General features: G+C 52.2%; 1 protein-coding gene across 1 annotated transcript; it reads left to right on the top strand.

Annotated features, from left to right (window-relative positions):
• The first annotated feature begins 1,119 nt into the window (after positions 1-1,119).
• UBE2T (ubiquitin conjugating enzyme E2 T) lies at positions 1,120-9,387 on the top strand. Its single transcript, XM_032642215.1, has 7 exons — positions 1,120-1,175; positions 6,061-6,231; positions 6,802-6,871; positions 7,905-8,010; positions 8,122-8,220; positions 8,356-8,433; positions 9,015-9,387. The coding sequence occupies exons 2-7, from the start codon at positions 6,123-6,125 to the stop codon at positions 9,138-9,140; spliced, it is 588 nt and encodes a 195-aa protein (XP_032498106.1). The 5' UTR covers positions 1,120-1,175; positions 6,061-6,122; the 3' UTR covers positions 9,141-9,387.
• The last annotated feature ends 8,611 nt before the right edge of the window (positions 9,388-17,998 follow it).

The raw sequence follows: 17,998 nt of genomic DNA, 5'->3' as shown, positions 1-17,998 counted from the left end.
GTACCTCCCTCTGGTGGACAAACAGAGACTGTACATTTAGCCCATGGAGTTCTTTCTGGTTTTCTTTTTTCTTTTACCCAATTCTTTCGGTTTGGCTTCCAGAACTACAGGTCTTTGCTTGTTTTATCATACTATCTCTCCTTTCCACCAGACTCAACCTAGTGCCTGGTTTTTCTAAGAAACATTTTAAAGACTCGATTCTCAGAAAACCACCCGAGAAAGTAATCAATTTCAGCTCCGAAGACAGAACTGTAATTGTGACACAGTTACAGTTGGGGTGGAAAATAAGAGAAGACACTGAAGAAATTAAAATAGAAAATATCAGTACTAAAATAAGCAGCTAACTCCAGAATTAAGACAGAAAACATTTCCCCACAATGAGTAAACGCTAACAGTAGGTGCGAACCCGACAGCTAACTGGACAGTAACAGGATTCCTGTGTGATTCGCAGCTCCCCTCGTGGCTCACTCCCACAAGCCGACGTGAGGCCCCGGGAGCGCCGCGGACCGTCCTGGAGAGCGCGGGTCTGCGGGGCAGAGAGGACGCCCCACGCAGCGGTCACCGGGAGCCACGGCTACTGAACGCAGATCTGGGCTGAACGCACAAATCCCGCAGCGGTCGGACTGTACCGGTCCGCAGGTTTAGGAGGACCGGCCGCCCCTCCCGCGGCCGGAGCAGGAGGCGAGGGTGGGTGCGGCCTCCGGCCGGCAGTGCAGTCCGAACACGACGGAGGCTCCCCGCGCGGGAAGCCAGGGCCGCCGGGCCGCGCGCCCCAAGTCGGAACCCGGCTCCGAACCCCCAGTCCCTCAGATTCCGTTGAATTGCCGGAGCGCCCTCCGCGGGTACGACTGTCCTGGAGCGGCAGCCCCTCCACGTGAAAGACCTTGACCGCAGCCCCTTCTCCAGATCAGATTCTCCCGGTTCCTCCTACCACGCCTATCGCTCGGACAGACGGAGCCAGTCCCGAGCCAGTTCCCGCGCGCCGCGCCCCTGTTCAAAGCGCGTGGGCGTGGCCAGCTCGGAGCCTAGCCAATCGGAGTCCGCGCTCCTCCCGGGCGGCGCTCCGGACCAATCACACCCTCGCGGGCGGGAGGCGGGGCGACGCAACTGTCGAGCTCGCGCAGGCGTGGTGCAGGCCGGTCGGCGCCTCTGCACTGCGAGGGGCGTCAGCGCAGGTGAGAGAGCGGGTGCTCTGGCTCTTCTGCCGAGAGGCCGCCCGCGGGGGTCTGCGGGGTGGGGGTCGGGGGACCTTCCTCTTCTCCGACTATCGGCTGTGGAACGGAGGCTCTGGATGTCTTGACAGCCGTGGAGGGCGCGCGCCCCCGGCCTGTCACCCTGTCCCCCGGCCGCCCCAGCCATCTCGTTGCCCCAGCGGCCGCCCCCTCCCAGCCCCCGGGCCTCCCCCGTCCCTTCCGGGCATGCCCTCCCCCCGGCCGTCCCGCCCCCTCCTCCCTCTCCCGTAGACATTCTCCCTGCAGGCCCCCCACCCCCGCCTCCTCCCTGCTCCATCAGACGTACCCCTGCCCCACCCCCCGACACTCTGTGACTTTTGCATATTTGTTTTATTGTCATTGATTCCCAGTGTCTGCTCACTGAGAAAAAGTGGTAAGGATCAGTATATAAAAATAGTGGTTAATTACCTAGTAAAGTAACTGGTTCCAGAGATGATGGTCTTAAAGGTGTGGCTGAGGAAATTTAGAATAATTTGCATGAATGACTGTTGTAGTGTAATTGATTCTATATAACATATTAATTTGCCTGTAGTATTACTAATTCTGTTTAAATATTTCTGAGTGTGTCAATTGTGGAGGAGCAATAGCCCTGGAGATTAGAAGAAGAACCAAAGGATGCTTTGTCTTTGCACCCCAGTTCCGGAGAGTACCTTGACCCAACCAATACACAAACTGAGTCACCTTTAAACATATGGTTAAGATAGATGCCTCGGTTTAAGTTTAGGATTATTGTAAGTTGCTATCGTCCTCCGAGCTACAATCTATGACCACCAGGTAATCTTCTGATTATAATTAGTTTTCCAAGTAGGAATAACTTAGGGAGAGAATATGTGGAGTTAAAAACTTTACTGTAGTTTTACAAATTAATAAATTGACCTTCTAATTAATGTTTAAGTCTTTGTGAGTGAGCTTGGCATGAATTAGTACATCTAAGCCCTATCAAATCTAGGTTTACTGCCAAGTTGAAGTTTTAGACTACAAAACTGAGAACCAGATCCTGAAATGTGACCTTTTCCACATATAAGTGAGTGTGGTCATACAGTATTTGTCTTTGACGTATTTCACTTAGTATAATGCCTTCAAGGTCCATTCATCTTGCTGCAAATGGTAGGATTTCCTCTTTTTTATGGCTGAATAGTGTTCAATTGTGTATACATACCACAACTTCTTTAGCTGTTCATCCATTGATGGATGTTGTTTCTGAGTCTTGGCTATTGTTAATAACACTTAGAACATGAGGATGCAGATATCTTTTCAAGTTAGAGTTGTTTCCTTTGGATGTATTCCCAGAAGTGGAATTGGTGAATCACTTTCTTTCTTTTCATTGCGGAATGATATTCCATTGTATGGACATTCCCCGTTTTGTTTATCCATTCTTCAGTTGACAGACGTTTGGATTGTTTCCATTTTTGGGCTATTATGAATAATGCTGCTGTGACCATTCATGTACAGATTTTCATGTAGATATGTTTTCAGTTCTCTTGATTATATACCTAGGAGTAGAATTACAGGGTTATAAGTTACTCCTTGTTAACCGTTTTGAGGAACTGGCAGACTGTTTTCCAAAGCAGCTCCATCGTTTTGCATTTCCACCAGCAACATATGAGGATTTGTGTCTCCACATCCCTCACCAACACTTAGATGCTGTCTTTTTGGTTATAGTTATCTTAGTGGTTGTGAAGTTACAGCTTGTTGTGGTTTTGATTTGCACTTCCCTAGTGACTAATGATGTTGGGCATCTTTTCACGTGCTTATTGAATTATTCGTGTATCTTCTTTGGAGAAATATCTATTCAGATCCTTTGTCCATTTTTTAATCAGGTTGCCTTTTCATTATTGAGTTATTTATATGTTCTGGATACAAATAAGTTCCTTATCAAGTGTATGATTTGTAAATGTTTTCTCTCCTACTGTGTATCGTCTTCTCACTTTCTTTTTTTGGCTGTGCTGGGTCTTTGTTGCTGCACGGGCTTTCTCTAGTTGCGGAGAGCAGGGGCTACTCTTTGTTGCCTTGCGTGGGCTTCTCATTGCGGTGGCTTCTCTTGTTGCGGAGCACGGGCTCTAGGCGCGGGCTTCAGTAGTTGTGGCACACGGGGCTTAGTTGCTCCACAGCATGTGGGATCTTCCCAGACCAGGGTTCGAACCCACGTCCCCTGCATTCTTAACCACTGCGCCACCAGGGAAGCCCCTCACTTTCTTCCTTCATGATGTTCTTGAAGCACAAAAGCTTTTAAGTTTGATGAAATTCAGTTTATTTTTTCTTTTGTCTCTTGTGCTCTTGGTGTCGTATGTAAGAAGACTTTGCCCAATGCAAGGTCGCAAAGATTTACCCTTATGTTTAATTATTTTTCCATTTTATCTCCTTAATTTTTGCCAGATATAGAATTCTAAGTCAACAGTTTTCTCTTTCCATATTTTAAAGATGTGGTTCCACTGTCCTCTGGCATGCATTGTCTCTGAGGAGACATTTGCTGCCTTTTTACATTTGTTCCTCTGTACATAATATGACTTTTTTTTCCTCTTGATGCTTTTTAAACTTTTTATCACTGGTTTTCTGCAGTTTAATAAGGATGTGTCTTGGTGTTTTCTTCATGTTCCTTATGCTTGTGGCTCCATGAGCATTCTGAATTAGAAATCGATAGTAAATACAACTCTGAAGCTCTTCATGTTTGAAAACTGAGAAATCTGTTTCTAAATAAATTAAAGAAATCGTAATGGAAATTAGAAAATTTGAGAATAGAGGAATAAACATTCTACATATCAAAACTTTGTAATGCACTGGTACTTAGAAAGCAATGTATAGCATTATATGTCAGAATTGAAAAGATAACTCTGTACAAATAAATGTAAAACAATGCAATAGATAAATTTGTAGAAAAATTTAACTTGCCAAAATTGACTCAAGAAGAAATAGAAAGCTTAAATAATGCTGTAATATTTAAAGAAATTGGATTTGTAGTTTAAAATCTTCTCACATTGAAAACGCCGTTACCAGGTATCATTCTGTCAGACATCTTAGAAACAGATAATCGCCCAGACTCTTCTATAGGATGTCAAACTAACTCATTTCAGGAGGCCAGCTTAACTTTGATAACTGATGACAAAATTAGGAAGGAAAATTATAGGCCAGTTTTACCCATAAGCAATAGTGTTGAAAGTTTTGCCTCTAAGGTTAGGAATAGGATAAGAATACCAGCTGTCAGCTCTTTTCTTCAGCCTTGTACTGGAAGTTATAGCCAGAACAGAAGACAGGAAAAAGGTTAGAAGGGAAGAACTGATTATTCATGGATGATATATGTAGAATTACCAACCGCAGACCGCCTCCCAAATAGATTCATCATTAGCATTATTAAGTTTTGGTTTAAAATCTACCGTATTTACATATATCAATAAGAAGTGGGGAGAAAATAGAGTTTGAAAAAAGATAAAAATATAAAGTACTTAGGAATGAATCTAACAAAAGGTAAACTCTTTATAGAGAAAATTATAAAACTATCGAAGAGCGTCCAGAAAGACCTGAACACAGCGTGCTCGTGAATTGTAGGCTCACTGCCATAAAGACGTCAGTTCTCCCAGAATTGATCTATGCAGTCAGCGGAATTCCAGTCCAAATCACAGCAGCTTTCTGTGTGTGTGTGTGTGTGTGTGTGTGTGTGTGTGTGTGTGTATTTGTAGACTTTTTTACCTGTTCTAAAATTCATATGGGAGAGCAGAGGACTAAGAAATAACTAAGGCCTTCCTGAAGAAAAAGAACAAGGGGGAAGAACTCACCTTCCCATATACCAGGTCTTACTAATAATAAGCTACAATTAAAGCAGTGGGGTATTGGCCGAAAGAGAATACAGTTGACCAATGAAACAAGTTCGATAATCCCCAAACAGGGCCATCCGTACATGTATGGAAATTTATGCCAGCATCAGCAGGGAGGGGATGGACTTTTCAATAAGTGGGACTAGGACACTTGGCTTTTCACATGAGGGAAATAATTCAGACTTGGACCCCTACTCACACTATACACACAAACTGATTGCTAGTGGATCAAAGACTTAAATGTGGAAGTGTCTAAGTTTGGGGGTAAGGAAAATTTTAATACACAAAAGTGTAAATATTAACGTAATTGATTACATTAATGTTATGTATTTGTCAAAAATGTCACGAATGAAGTGTAGAGACGGCAGCAGACTGGGAGGTGGTGTTTGACTCACCTGCGTAGCCAGAGGTAGCCAGAGGGGGGAGTAGGGCTGAGAAGGGGGGAGGGGCTTGTTTTCGATGAGAGAGATGTCGAGCATGTTTGAATGTTGATGGGAAGAAGGAAAGAAGACTGGAAATACTAAAGAAAGATGAAATTGACGGAGTGGACTCTGAAGGGCTGAGAAATACGTCGATTCCAAACTACGTGGAGAAAACCCCAGACCTTGAAGCATTAGTTTATAAACCTCTCGTTGGAGTGATGACTGTCCCCCGTCACCGCCCTTGCTCTCCCCCCACAGCTAGTACTTGACCATCCATTTCTCTGCTGGGCACCTCAGGACGCAGTGGTGAGCAAAGCTAGACCCAGGCTCTGCCTCAGTAGTTAATTATTTTCAGTGGAGACAGACATTAATATGAAGCATCTAGAGTTTTTGTAGAAATTTCTGCATTGTTTTATACTTTATTTTTTTAGATGTGTTTGCTTGAATAGATAACTAGAAGGAAATAGAAAAAACTCAGACTTCCTTCTCAGAATAGAGATTAACATGAGGAGTTTGTCCTTCAGTGAATTGCAACCGTGTGCTAAAAACTGGGGTCACTGTTACTGACCCTTTCGTGGGTGCCCCTTTTCTCCACAGGGATCCCAGCCAGCGTTGAGTGCGGCGCCGGGAACCGTGTGTGGGTGACTCTCCCTGGGGTCATGCAGAGAGCATCCCGTCTGAAGAGAGAGCTGAGCCTGCTGGCCGCGGAGCCGCCCCCGGGCATCACATGCTGGCAGGATGGGGACCGAATGGAAGATCTGCGAGCTCGTAGGTGTCGCACCGGGCGTGACGGGTCACGACCCTGTCAAAGGTCGTGCTGAAGTTTGAACACCTGTGTGTTCTTCTAAAGTAGGGGACAATTGCAAGGTCAAAGTGCCCGGCCATCTTTCTACCTAATTTGTTTACATTTATAAAAGGTTTCCATGACATTTTTTCTTTGGCCTTTGATTCCATCTTTTACTGATTTGTAAGCCAAGATCTGGGTATCAGCTTTGAAGCAGTGTTAGTACCAAAGCTCACCTCAAATATCTGTGAGGCCAGATGGGAAACTTAAGTGTTCAGGACGCTGCGTTCCAGCCAGAGCAGAACTGCAGGTTGTATGTGATCTGAGGCCAGCGTTGTCCACCTTCTCTTTCGATCTCCTGTGTATTCTTTGATTGACACCAACTTTGGGTACACTGGTACGTTGCATGGGGACTTGTTAAGCCCTGAGAGAGTTTCTGTCCCAGACCCAGCTGTTCCGTTAGGACCAGACTTCATTAGGTCCATGGGGTGTGGTAATTCAGATCATCTGATTACCTCTTGACGTTTCGTTCTTTTTTTTTTTTTTTTTTTAAGAGATATTAGGTGGAGCAGACACACCTTACGAAAAAGGTGTTTTCAAGCTGGAAGTTAACGTTCCTGAGAGGTCAGTGTGAAAACTATATCCTAAATTTCCAGGGTAAAGCGCAGTTACTGGAAGACAGAGCAGTGTCGCAGAGTGTTGAATGCAGGAGTTAAAGTACCTGGATTTTAATCCTCGTCTTACCATGACTTAATGTGACCTTGGGCAAGTTACTTCACGTCTCTGGAGTTCGATTTCTTTTTCTTAACACTGAGCTGGATCACATCTAGGCCTCACCCCCACCCCACCCCCTGCCCGTCACTGTAGTAAAATATACATAAAATTGACCGTCTAAACCGTTTTTAAGCACATGGTTCGGTGGCATTAAGGGCATTCACACTGTCATCCAGCCGTCCCCCTCATGCATCTCCAGAACTTCTTCGTCTTCCCAGCCTGAACCCCCGCATCCATTAAACACTGGCTCCCATGGCACCTGGCAGCCACCCTTCTCTCTGCCTCTGTGTTAAGGCCCCTTTTAATCCAGGTCTCCTGTAAGGCTGTCATCAGGGGAGTGGTAGCTGTAGTGTAGTTTGTGATTTGTAGATACCTGTTCACCAGGCCAGGCTCGTTACAGGTCCTGAGAGAAGCAGCTCAGTAATCACGGGGGGCGTCAGATCTGAGACCGATGGGGATTTTCCAAATGCAGGGTATAAATCAAAATCGGATCCTGTTTTTCAACACCCATCTGTAAAAAAAAAAAAAAAAAGGGAAAATTGAGGAAATCTGAGTAATAGATGATACTGGAAAATCATTTTTATATTTTATTCATAGGTATACTGATAGTTTTGCAGCTCTATAGGAGAGGGACCTTATTCTTAGGAGAGACATGCTGAAGTATTTAGAGGGTGAAGGGGCTTGATCCAGGTGGTGGGTATGAGAGGGCTTTCAGTACTATTATTTCAACTTTTCTACTGTTCATAAATTTTTGTAATAAAAATTTGGCAAGAGCAAAGGTTTGCCTCTCAAAGGCTGTCGTCCTAATTAGTCACCAGCTGCTGTTTATAATGTAAGAAGCAGTATTTCAGTAAAACTTCCATACTCTCCTGTGCTTTCAAAGGTACCCATTTGAACCTCCTCAGATCCGATTTCTGACTCCCATCTACCATCCCAACATCGATTCCGCTGGAAGGATTTGTTTAGATGTTCTCAAGTTGCCGCCAAAAGTGAGTGGTGGGAGCAGGGCCAGCCCTCTCGCCTGCCGTGGCCCTCGGCTCTAAAACCTGTGTTAGAGAAGCACGTTCTTAGGGCCTCTGTCTGTCTGCCTGTCTGCCTAGGGCGCCTGGAGACCGTCCCTCAACATCGCGACCCTGCTGACTTCTGTTCAGCAGCTCATGGCCGAGCCCAACCCCGATGACCCGCTCATGGCCGACATCGTAAGCACCCCCGGCCCCCCGCTCGCGGCCTGCTTTTTCCCCACGCCCTGCTCTCCGTTGGGGAGGCTCGCGTAGCGCCTGCAGCTTGGTTACCAAGTCCCTCCTCTCTCCACTGACTCTCTGCTTCCATCTCAGTCCTCAGAGTTTAAATACAACAAGCCCGTCTTCCTCAGGAATGCCAGGCGGTGGACAGAGAAGCACGCGAGACAGAAGGTGGGGTGTCTGTACAGCTCTGATTGCGCTCCTGTTGTTGCTCTGTGAAGCGTGAGTGTGTCCCTGTGTGTATAAGTGTCTGTTGGACTTGCCAAGTTCGTACTGGACACTAGGATGACCGGTTGATCTTCTCCGACCGCAGCCTTCTACATAATTATTCAGCAGATAGCTCAACCGGCTGGAGGGTTTCCCAGCACCCACGACACCACAGGGCAGCCGAGGTCTCCTGTTTGGGCCAGAAGGAGCTCTTTGCAGGAGAGGGGAGGGGCGGGAGGAGAAATGGACGTGGAGGAAGGGAGAAGGAGAGACGTCCCCGTTTTACATCCATAGTTCCCTCATTTAACAGAAGGCAGAGTTCAGGAGCAGGGATGCGCACACGGGGGTTTCGCTGGGCTGCCCCGCACTTCAGACTGAGCCACGAAGCGGTTAGTGTCACTTGTGAGAAGAAGTAAAAATTAGACAGTACAGAGGATTGGGGAAGCTGGTTTCGGAGAGAGTGTCCTCTCCAGGAGGCAGCAGGGAAGGACCTGGGAGGACAGTCGGTGTGAACCTTGTGCTCTGCCCCGTCTGCTACTTTTTAGGCTGATGAAGAAGAGACACCTGATAACCCCCCCGAGGCGGGTGACTCAGAAGGGCACAGCGAGGCACAGAAAAGGAAAGCCAGGCCCCTGGGGGGCGTAGAAAAGAAATTCTGCCCTGACGTTTAGGGTGGGGTTTGTCCTGGCCCGTCTCAGTTGATAGGTTCTTTGCAGCATGGTCCAATTTGCTTACGTTTCTGGAATGTCTTTCTTTGTATTTGATGACATTATCGTTTTTATATCCTGTGAAACAGACCTTGTGTATTTATATGTTCTGCTCTACATTGATTCTCTGAGTGCAGTTTGTTTTATTTAGCTCATACATATGTATCCCAAAACTTGTAAACCTGGAAAATAAATAATCATTTAGCGTTGAGTATGTGTTTATCCTGAATGTGTGTCTGGGAGCAAACTGGCCAGAGAGCTATACGGTAAGAAAGTGAAAATATTTGGAATTGTCCTTTATTTTGCCAACTCACCAGCATCACTCAGGACACTGAATGATGGACGTGGGGGTCAAATAGCCTCAGAGACAGTTCGGTGGCCGTCACGCTTCCGGGATTCTAGGTGTTCAGAAGTCCTAAACACAGTGTGGGGATAAGGTAATTACCCTTCTGTTAACGTTTCTTGCAGTTTGCACTTTCTGTGGCTTAACTTACGTGGCTGTGGCATAACTTTCGTTTGTTCAACAAATAGCGACTGAACACCTGCTGTGTGCCAAGTGTTTTAGAATAATATAACGGTGAGGAAATCAGGCGTGGGATTAACCAGATAATCGTACAGATTTACATGGATTTCCACCATCCTTTCTGTCTCTAGCTTTATTTCACGGCAAGTACTAAGGTGCAAGCTGGAATCCCTGCTCGTGACTTTACAGTACCCTCGGGCCTGTGCCTATCATTCCGTTTAGATGACGGAGAAAACAGATTTGGGCAGAAGTCGGCTGAAGTGGAACGAGGTGCTGAGTGAGAGCAGATGTTGGGGCCGCCTAGGCAGAGAAGGAGACTGTCACGTCCCGCCTGTATCCCAGGCTGGTAGTCCTGTGCCAGGCTGGGCACCGTGCACGCAGCGTGCATCCAGCGAGCAAGCATCTTCCCTTCATCTGCTGCGGAACCGCCCTGCGCTCGGCAGCGGCCGGCCGTAGAGCTCGAGGGGTAGCGACAGACGACGGCGTCAACCGAAAATGTCAATTTCCTCTGTGTCCCCCCCCCCCCACCACTTCATAAATTTCCAACCTCTACGTAATTCTTGAACCCATTTCTCAAAATCAGCTACTGTTCTCTTGTTAAAGCCTAGGAATTAATTTTGTTCCAGGCTTGTCTCCTATACTTGGGCACATTTAAGTCAGATTTGGGCTTTCTAAATGCAATTAGTATATCAGCCAGGATGCTTTCAGCTGTGAGATCCAACTGGCTGGTGATAATACCTGGGAAGTTCTCTGCCCTATTTACCGGGAGTTGGGGCCAGGGCGGGCGTCTGGACCGGTGGCTCAGAGGCTGTGTCTCTCGCACCTGCCATCCGTCCTCACTGTCCCCTCCTTCAGCTTCTTCCCCTCCTGGAGTGACCACCAGCAGCCCTCAGGGTCGTGTGTTTCTTGTTCACGTCCAGCGGCAGTGGAAAAACCAGCCGCTGTGGCAGGGAGACACCGAGTGCTGATGGTGCCGATGGGGGTACAGGCCAGGTGTGAAGCGGGATGGCCTTAGGGGTCGTTGTGGGAAAGGACAAGCCCCCTCGACAGCTGGCCGCCACCAGGTCTCTCACCTGCACTGCCATCACGGCCAGTACCTTGTCCCCTGGCCTCCAGCCTGGACCCTCTGCGGTCCATGCTCCTCACAGCAGCAAGATCAAATTCAGATGATGAAAGAGCCAGATTGCACCTCCTCCTAAAACCCTCCAGTGCCTTCCCTCAGCCTCCCCTCCCCGCACACCCTCCGCTCTGTACACCACACTGAGCCGCACTGGCCCCCTCCAGTCTCAGCACGCCAGCCGCTCTGGCCTGTGCCATCCCCCGACCCTACCTGACTCTACCTGGATGGTCTCAGCCCACGTAGCTGCCTTGGGACGCCCTTGTCCGGCCCCTCGGAAGGAGCTGTGGCCATTACCTGGTGTACCTCGTGGCCCTGTACCCGTCTGCCAGTGCGTCCACTCCAAGTGCTGGGACATAGTGGCCACAAGGGCCTTTGCACTGATTGCAAGAAATACCAAAGCCAGGAGTCATTAATTAGAAGCCATCCCTCCATCTCCGGGTTAACAAGTACACGGGACTTGGGCAGAGAACAGAAGTGAGAGAAGAGGGAGATGAGGAAGCCCAGCCCCGCCCGCAGCCCAGGGAAGGATGGAAAAGCATCAAAAGTATGAACACGGGTCCAGGAGACCCTGGCCGGCCCAGGCCCCCAGAGCCCTGCTCAACCCCTCCACGCTTTGGGTTTGTCCTGTAGAAGCGGGGGACAGTTGTGGGGGCTGACCGGGGTGCCGCACCCGGAGCGCCGAGCACAGGGCCGACCCCGCGGGCTTAGCAGGGGCTGGGGGCGGGGACGACGGGCCAGCCACATAAGGCCCCAAAGCGCTGCTTGCCAGGACAGGCAGGCTGCGCGTTCCCCCGAGTCGGAGAGGAGATGACGTGACTGACACCAGAGACACTGCGGATCCCAAGTATCCTCTCCTGCTGCCCCCGCGGCTCCCCAAAATCTACTTAGATTTACCACCCACCTTGCGGGCTGAGACTAGGTCTTTACCCTTCGGCTGCGGCGGGAATTCGGCACAGACAAATAAAGCTCCTTTCCCAGCCAAGTTATTTTTCCATCAGCAAGCAGCTCCCCGAGGTTGCCCTGTTTAGGTTGGGGCAGCCTGGGGGAGGGAAGGACGGGGGGCGGGGGGGCCGGGGGGGTGCGCTGTGGCTCCAGAACCTGCCCCCGGGCTGACTGGCTGCTGGGAGGCTTGGATCCCACACAGGGAGCCCGGGCAGCTGTGACAGGTGGGGTGGTGGGCGCAGGCCTCTGTGCCCAGAAGCTACGCCTGCACTTTCTCCTTCTGTCCAGTCAGGATGGCTCCTGCCGGGGCCACCGAGCGCCCATCGGCCCCAGCTCTCAGCCTCCATCAGGTGACAGGTCCCCTGGGTTTCTCCCCCTTGTGGGCTTGCCTCTCCCCCGACCCCACCTCCCACTGGGCCGGACCTCCGTCCTCCCACCCATCGCTGCCTCCCTTTAAGCAGGACCTTGCAGCTCAGCTTTGGAGAAAGCCTGCTGAGCCGCTTTCCCCCAGAACCCCCGCAGCAGAAGCAGCTGCCCTGGGGGTGAGCTTTAGTCTCGGGCTTCTCCCCAGACCCGGAGGTATGTTTGAGAGACCCCTTGCACACGTCCTCTCTGGGGAGCCCCCAGCTTCCCCCTGCTGACAGCTCACCAGCCACCTTGGCCCGTGCCAGGGGACACTCCTCTCTCATGGCCCAGGGTCCCCGGCACCGTCACCCATGGACCCCCGCGAACCCACAGCCTTCCTGCCGGGCTCCAAGCCCAGGTTGCCAGCCTTCTTCTTAGGAGCGGCTCCTCCGGGGACCCTTCCTCTTCCGTATCAAGTGTGCTCAAGGCTGAGCCGGAAGACAGCTCAGAGCCCCAGTTTCTCGTCGCTTTTTGGATTAAGTAATAACATCTAACATCTCTCAAGTACTTACTAGGTGTCATGAACTAAGCTAAGCTCTTTACATGAAAAATCTCCTTTAATCTTTTCAATAACCTTCAGAGCTTAGGTACCGTTGTCATTTCCATGTTTCTGATAATGAGACAGAGAAGTCAAGTAAAACCTCAGGACAGCGGGCTGTCAATGGAAGGTCTGGGAGTTGAACCCAGGCTGGACCAACTCCACGACCCCATGTACCAACTACACAGACACTGTTCCTGTTCCGGCTTTTGTGCCTCTGCCCCTCGGCCCCGGGCAGCTGTGGGGCGGTCCCTCCCCGACCCGGTGAGGAGGGGGCGTGGATGCCCCCTAAGGTGTGTCCCCGTGCTGCCGCCGGACGGTCCTGTGATTCTGTAGCCACCTGTGAGCTCCCAGGGGAGAGCGTGCAGGGGTCAGGTTCAGGGAGGAAGCCAGGAGGCTGGTCTCCTACCCCTCCGCCCTCCCCCTCCTCCACCCCTCCACATCTGCCCTGCGGATCCCCTCCCAGCACCACTCTCCCCACCTGACAGCCCACCCCGCCCACCCTCCTTGCCTGTCCAAAGCCCATTCACAGCTGCCCTCTTCCCCCAGGGGCTGCTAGGAGGTGCGTGGATTTACTCCAGGCTTTGGGCTGGGGGTGTTGAGAGAGGGGTCTCCTCTAGCCAAGCGACAGATCTCACACTCGCACCCGAGCAAAGGAGTCATCGCTTCACAAACCGAGGGGTCCAGTCATGCTTTCCCCAGGTCCCTGGGAGCCCCGGAGATGGGACCCCGTCCTCGGACCCAACGCGGTGGCAGAGAGAGAGTAAGCCGAGAAGCCGGGGTCACGGCCGCCACTGGACCCGGAGCCGAGTCCCCCTGCAAGCCGCATGCATTAGGGGGCGGTGGGAGCAGTTGCTGAAGTGGAATCAATGTTCCCAGAAGGAGGAAAGCGGCCACTGGGCCAGAGCAACAGGCATCCCAAGCACAGGCCCACCCCAAGGAGAAAGAAGCCACAGGGCGGAACTTGAGCCACCGTGGTCCCTCGGAGGGCTGCTCCCCAGACAGAGGGGCGGGCACGCGGTGGCCCTTGGTCTCACCACTGAGGCGTCTGCGGCTCTGCCTCCTCCTGACGCGGCTGTGACAACAGACCTGAGGCTGAGTGTCAGGGTGGCCCTCTTCAGGGACGGGATGGCTTAGCTCCCATCCCCCTGCCAGGCGGCCCCTTGAGAGTAGGGTCTGCTTACATGTACTCACTTATTTTGATTTATTTATTCTTTTATATATGAGATACTTTACTGGGCACCTTTTTTTTTTTTTTGCGGTACGCGGGCCTCTCACCACTGTGGCCTCTCCCGTTGCAGCTCCGGACGCGCAGGCTCAGCGGCCACGGCTCACGGGCCCAGCCGCTCCGCGGCATGTGGGATCTTCCCGGACCGGGGCACGAACCCGCGTCCCCTGCATCGGCAGTCGGACTCTCAACCACTGCAACACCAGGGAAGCCCCACCTTTTTTTAAAAAAAATCTTTTGGCTGTGCCCAGCGGCATGTGGGATCTTAGTTCCCCGACCAGGGATCGAACCCGGCCCCCTGCGGCAGAAGCTCACCGTCCTAACCACTGGACCGCCAGGGATGTCCCGGCACTTTTTATAAATTATTTTAAAATTCTTTTAACAGTGTTTGAGTTTGAGATTATTATTCCCATTTTCTACATGGGGAAGATGATTAACCTGACAAAATTCAGTCAACTAGTAGGTGGTTTAGCTGGGATTAAACTCTAGCAGGGTCCCACAGACACACCAGTCCACACACTGCCCTTCAGGGGACCAGGGTAGGGGCCTGGTCTGAGTGGTCAACCCATCAGTTGACCTTTGACCTATAATTTGGCCTGGTGGAGAGAAGGATACCCGGCTAGTCGGATTCTCACTCAACCTCTCAGGACGTTGCCTCGGAAACCCCAAGAGAAAACAAGGCCACCAGCCCAGGAGCTGAAGCGAGGGATGCAGGGTGGGGCCTCGAGGGAAAGCATGGCTCACAGGGAGGCCCCTGGAAGCGGAATTTATGAATCAACACAGACTATTCGTCAAAAGGAGCTACGAGGTCAAGAGAAGATGTCGTGACTTGTAAGTGGCTTCTGACCCCGCAGTTCCACTTCTGGGAAGGTACCTCACAGGTGTATGACAAGTGCAGTGAAGAACACACAGCCAGTGGCTGCAGTGTCGTGTGTAAGAGCAAAAGATCAAGCAACTCAAATGCCCATGAAGGGGGATGGATAAAGTGTATGCTCCATCTACATAACAGGAGATCAGCTAGGAGTCTTTCACGATGAGAGCGTTTCTCCACTGATACGGGCTGTATTAGGTGAACACGCAGAAGCAGAAGTGTGGTGCGCTGCGGTACGATGCATAAGAATACACAGGCTTTCCTACATGTGCTCGTGCAGGAAAAAACTCTGGAAGGATGTAGAAGAAACCAGTAGTGGTGGTAACCGGTGAGGGTCAGGGACGGCGGCAGGGTGCGGGCATGGGGGGGACAGTTGAAAAGATACGTGCTCTTCGAACCACGTGAGTGTATTATTGATACTTGTCCAAAACTAAGGAACTGAAGGGGCACGGAGGAGGTTGCAGACGGGGCAGGGCGGCCGGGGAGCTCACACTCGCCACCTCAGCACGGCCTCACCCCAGCCCAGCCCTCGGGCTTCAGACCCGTGAGCCCAGCCCCGCTGCTCTTTCTGGTTTTCCATTTGCTGAGATTCTGCCTCCCTTCCTGCTCTACGCGATTTCCTTTTAAGAAACACCCTTCCTCCCAACCGGAGCCGTGTACAGAGGGCAGCTGAGTGGCCTCCCCTGCGGATGGGCCGGAAGGATGGGGGTCGGAGCTGCAACCCGAAGGAGGGTGGGGCTGGGTCCCCAGAGTGCACCGCTGTTCTCCCATGAGGGTGTCGGGCGCCGGCCGGGGCAGCTCATCCAAGGGTCGCAGCTTTTCCTGGAACCCAATCCGTTTCCCCCACCCTGAGAAGGCAGATGGTCGTGGGGACACCATCCCAGTCTGAAGAGAGGGTGGCGGAGAAGATTCCCAGGGCAGAAAGCAGGCTGAGACGGCCAGCCAAGGACAGAAAAGCAAGTGGAGTATTTGGGGTTCGCAGTGTCAGGAAGGGTCCAGGGTGCTCAGAGTCTGAGGATAGAAACCCCATGGCTCGGGCGTTCTCTCTAACCCAGTGCCAGGTGCACAAAGGCACTTAAATCTAGGTGGGCAGGGTGATCCCCCCTAGGCTGTGCCCTGATGCCCCAGAGTCCAGGGCACCCTCCTCTCTCAGAACAGCCCCTGCCCCGTGCCCACAGACCCACCAAAGAGAAGAGGAGAGGGGCCGGGGGACCCGGGGGCTTCACTTAACTGGTGCTTTTTTTTTTTTTTTTTTTTTTTTTTTTGCTGTACGTGGGCCTCTCACTGTTGTGGCCTTTCCCGTTGCGGAGCACAGGCTCAGCGGCCATGGCTCACGGGCCCAGCCACTCCGCGGCATGTGGGATCTTCCCAGACCGGGGCACGAACCCGCATCCCCTGCATCGGCAGGCGGACTCTCAATCACTGCGCCACCGGGGAAGCCCACTGGTGCTTCTTTATCAGAAGGATCCGATCAATATTCACAGCTCGGCGAGCCCTGGGCCCACCCGGGCGGGGTGCACCAGCACAGAGGCCAGAATGGGTCAGCGGTCCCACGGCCGGCGCCGTCCTCACCTACTCGGGCCTGCAGGGAACCGTCTTCAGTCCTCCCCACTCCCCAACCCTGGACGGGCAAAGCTGGGAAGGAGGCTCGAAGCTCGAGGTGGAGGGGGCACGGCAAAGGCAAGGCCCCGCCCGAGGCTCTGTAACCGCGGCCTCGCACCCAGCCCTGAGCAGGGGTTTCCTCACGGTGTGGACAGAGCTGCTCAGGACCGTCTGCTGCAGGTGGTCCGGGGAGGCGGGTGGGCACCGTGACTGTTCCACAGCAGCACTGTCAGAGGCCAGGGCGGCGGGAACCAGCATCTTCACCACCACGGCCCCTGGGACGGACGCTTCCCCGTGGGCACCATCCTGGAATATGTCATCGATCCAAGACAAAGGCATCTACATGCATTGAATTACTTGGCTTTTGATGTTGAGTTTAATCGATGATATACCTATCTTCATAATCGTCTACTGATCGCAGCGGAGAGAACCAAGGATTGACGCAGACTTGCAGGAAAGCCAGGCGAACACGAAGAGACTTTACTTCGCCTCTCGTGTTGGGTGAATGTACAACATCTACGAGGCTTTTGAATAATAAAAACAGTTCCTGGCAAACACCTCTCCTCCAACCAAAAGGTGGAGCCCTGGCCAATGCCCAGCTGGTTGGGAACAGAACACAGACAGCGGTGGGGCTGCCCTCGAGCTTGCAGCCCTGAAGCCCCAGCCCCTCCTCGTGGGAGAGGCCAATGCAGGTACGGGTCCCACGACTCCTGGGCTCCAACGCAGGGCCGTCCTCCCCCTGGCCCACCCAGCAACAGCTCTGACTCCGAGGGGACGGTGGCCACACAGGGAAGGGCCTGGACGACCTCCCAGAAGTCGAGGCTCCCGAAATCACACCCCCTTTGCTGTCCGTCCCTGGGGCGTCTCGGAGAACTCCTTTCTCACATAAGAGTCACTGCTTCTCAGCACCAGAGCAGAGCAACCTGCTTCCACGAGAGGCCCCGATCAACCCCAGGAGGTGCAGGGACCGGGGTTCTCACGTTACCAGCTGACAAATGAATCCACCACCACCAAGCGCCTGCTGGGGCTGGCCCTGTGCCTGGGCCCTGGGGCTCTTCTGTGGCACCAGGGCAGCACGTCTGGTTTCAGAGCCTGGCCTCTGACTTAGAAAGAGATTGAACATGTGCCGGTTCCACCGTGGTCCCCACCTCATCCCTCCACCCCACCTGGTGGCTTTGGCGACTCCTGTGAGAATTTCCACTTCAGGGGGAGGGCAGGGAGACAGACACTGGGCCGCAGGCCATGGAACTATCAATAGAACGACCTTCCCAGGTCGTCCTAGGAGCGGAGGCCCTAGGGGGCTGGCTCAGGACCACGACAGCACCCAGGGAGCGCTGGGTCCTGCTGGGTCCCGGATTCCGACTCCCATCCCGACGTGGCAGACATCGGGGTGCCCTGGACAGGTCTCACCCTCTTCCAAGCCCCGGCTCTCACTCCTCATCCTGTATTTGGGGGCAGGGAGGGGGTGCCCTGGTAAAAAGTAAGGGAGGGAGGCCACGGCGGGAAAGGCAGAAGGTCCCAGCCAATCTGGGGCGCCCAGGAGTCCCAGGCCTGGGTGACGCTTCCTGCAACCCAACATGCAACACAAACAAG

This window comes from Phocoena sinus, chromosome 1 (assembly GCF_008692025.1).
Source record: "Phocoena sinus isolate mPhoSin1 chromosome 1, mPhoSin1.pri, whole genome shotgun sequence".
Taxonomy (NCBI): domain Eukaryota; kingdom Metazoa; phylum Chordata; class Mammalia; order Artiodactyla; family Phocoenidae; genus Phocoena; species Phocoena sinus.
Note: the sequence above shows the minus strand (reverse complement) of the source record. Positions and strands in the feature narration are given on the sequence as shown.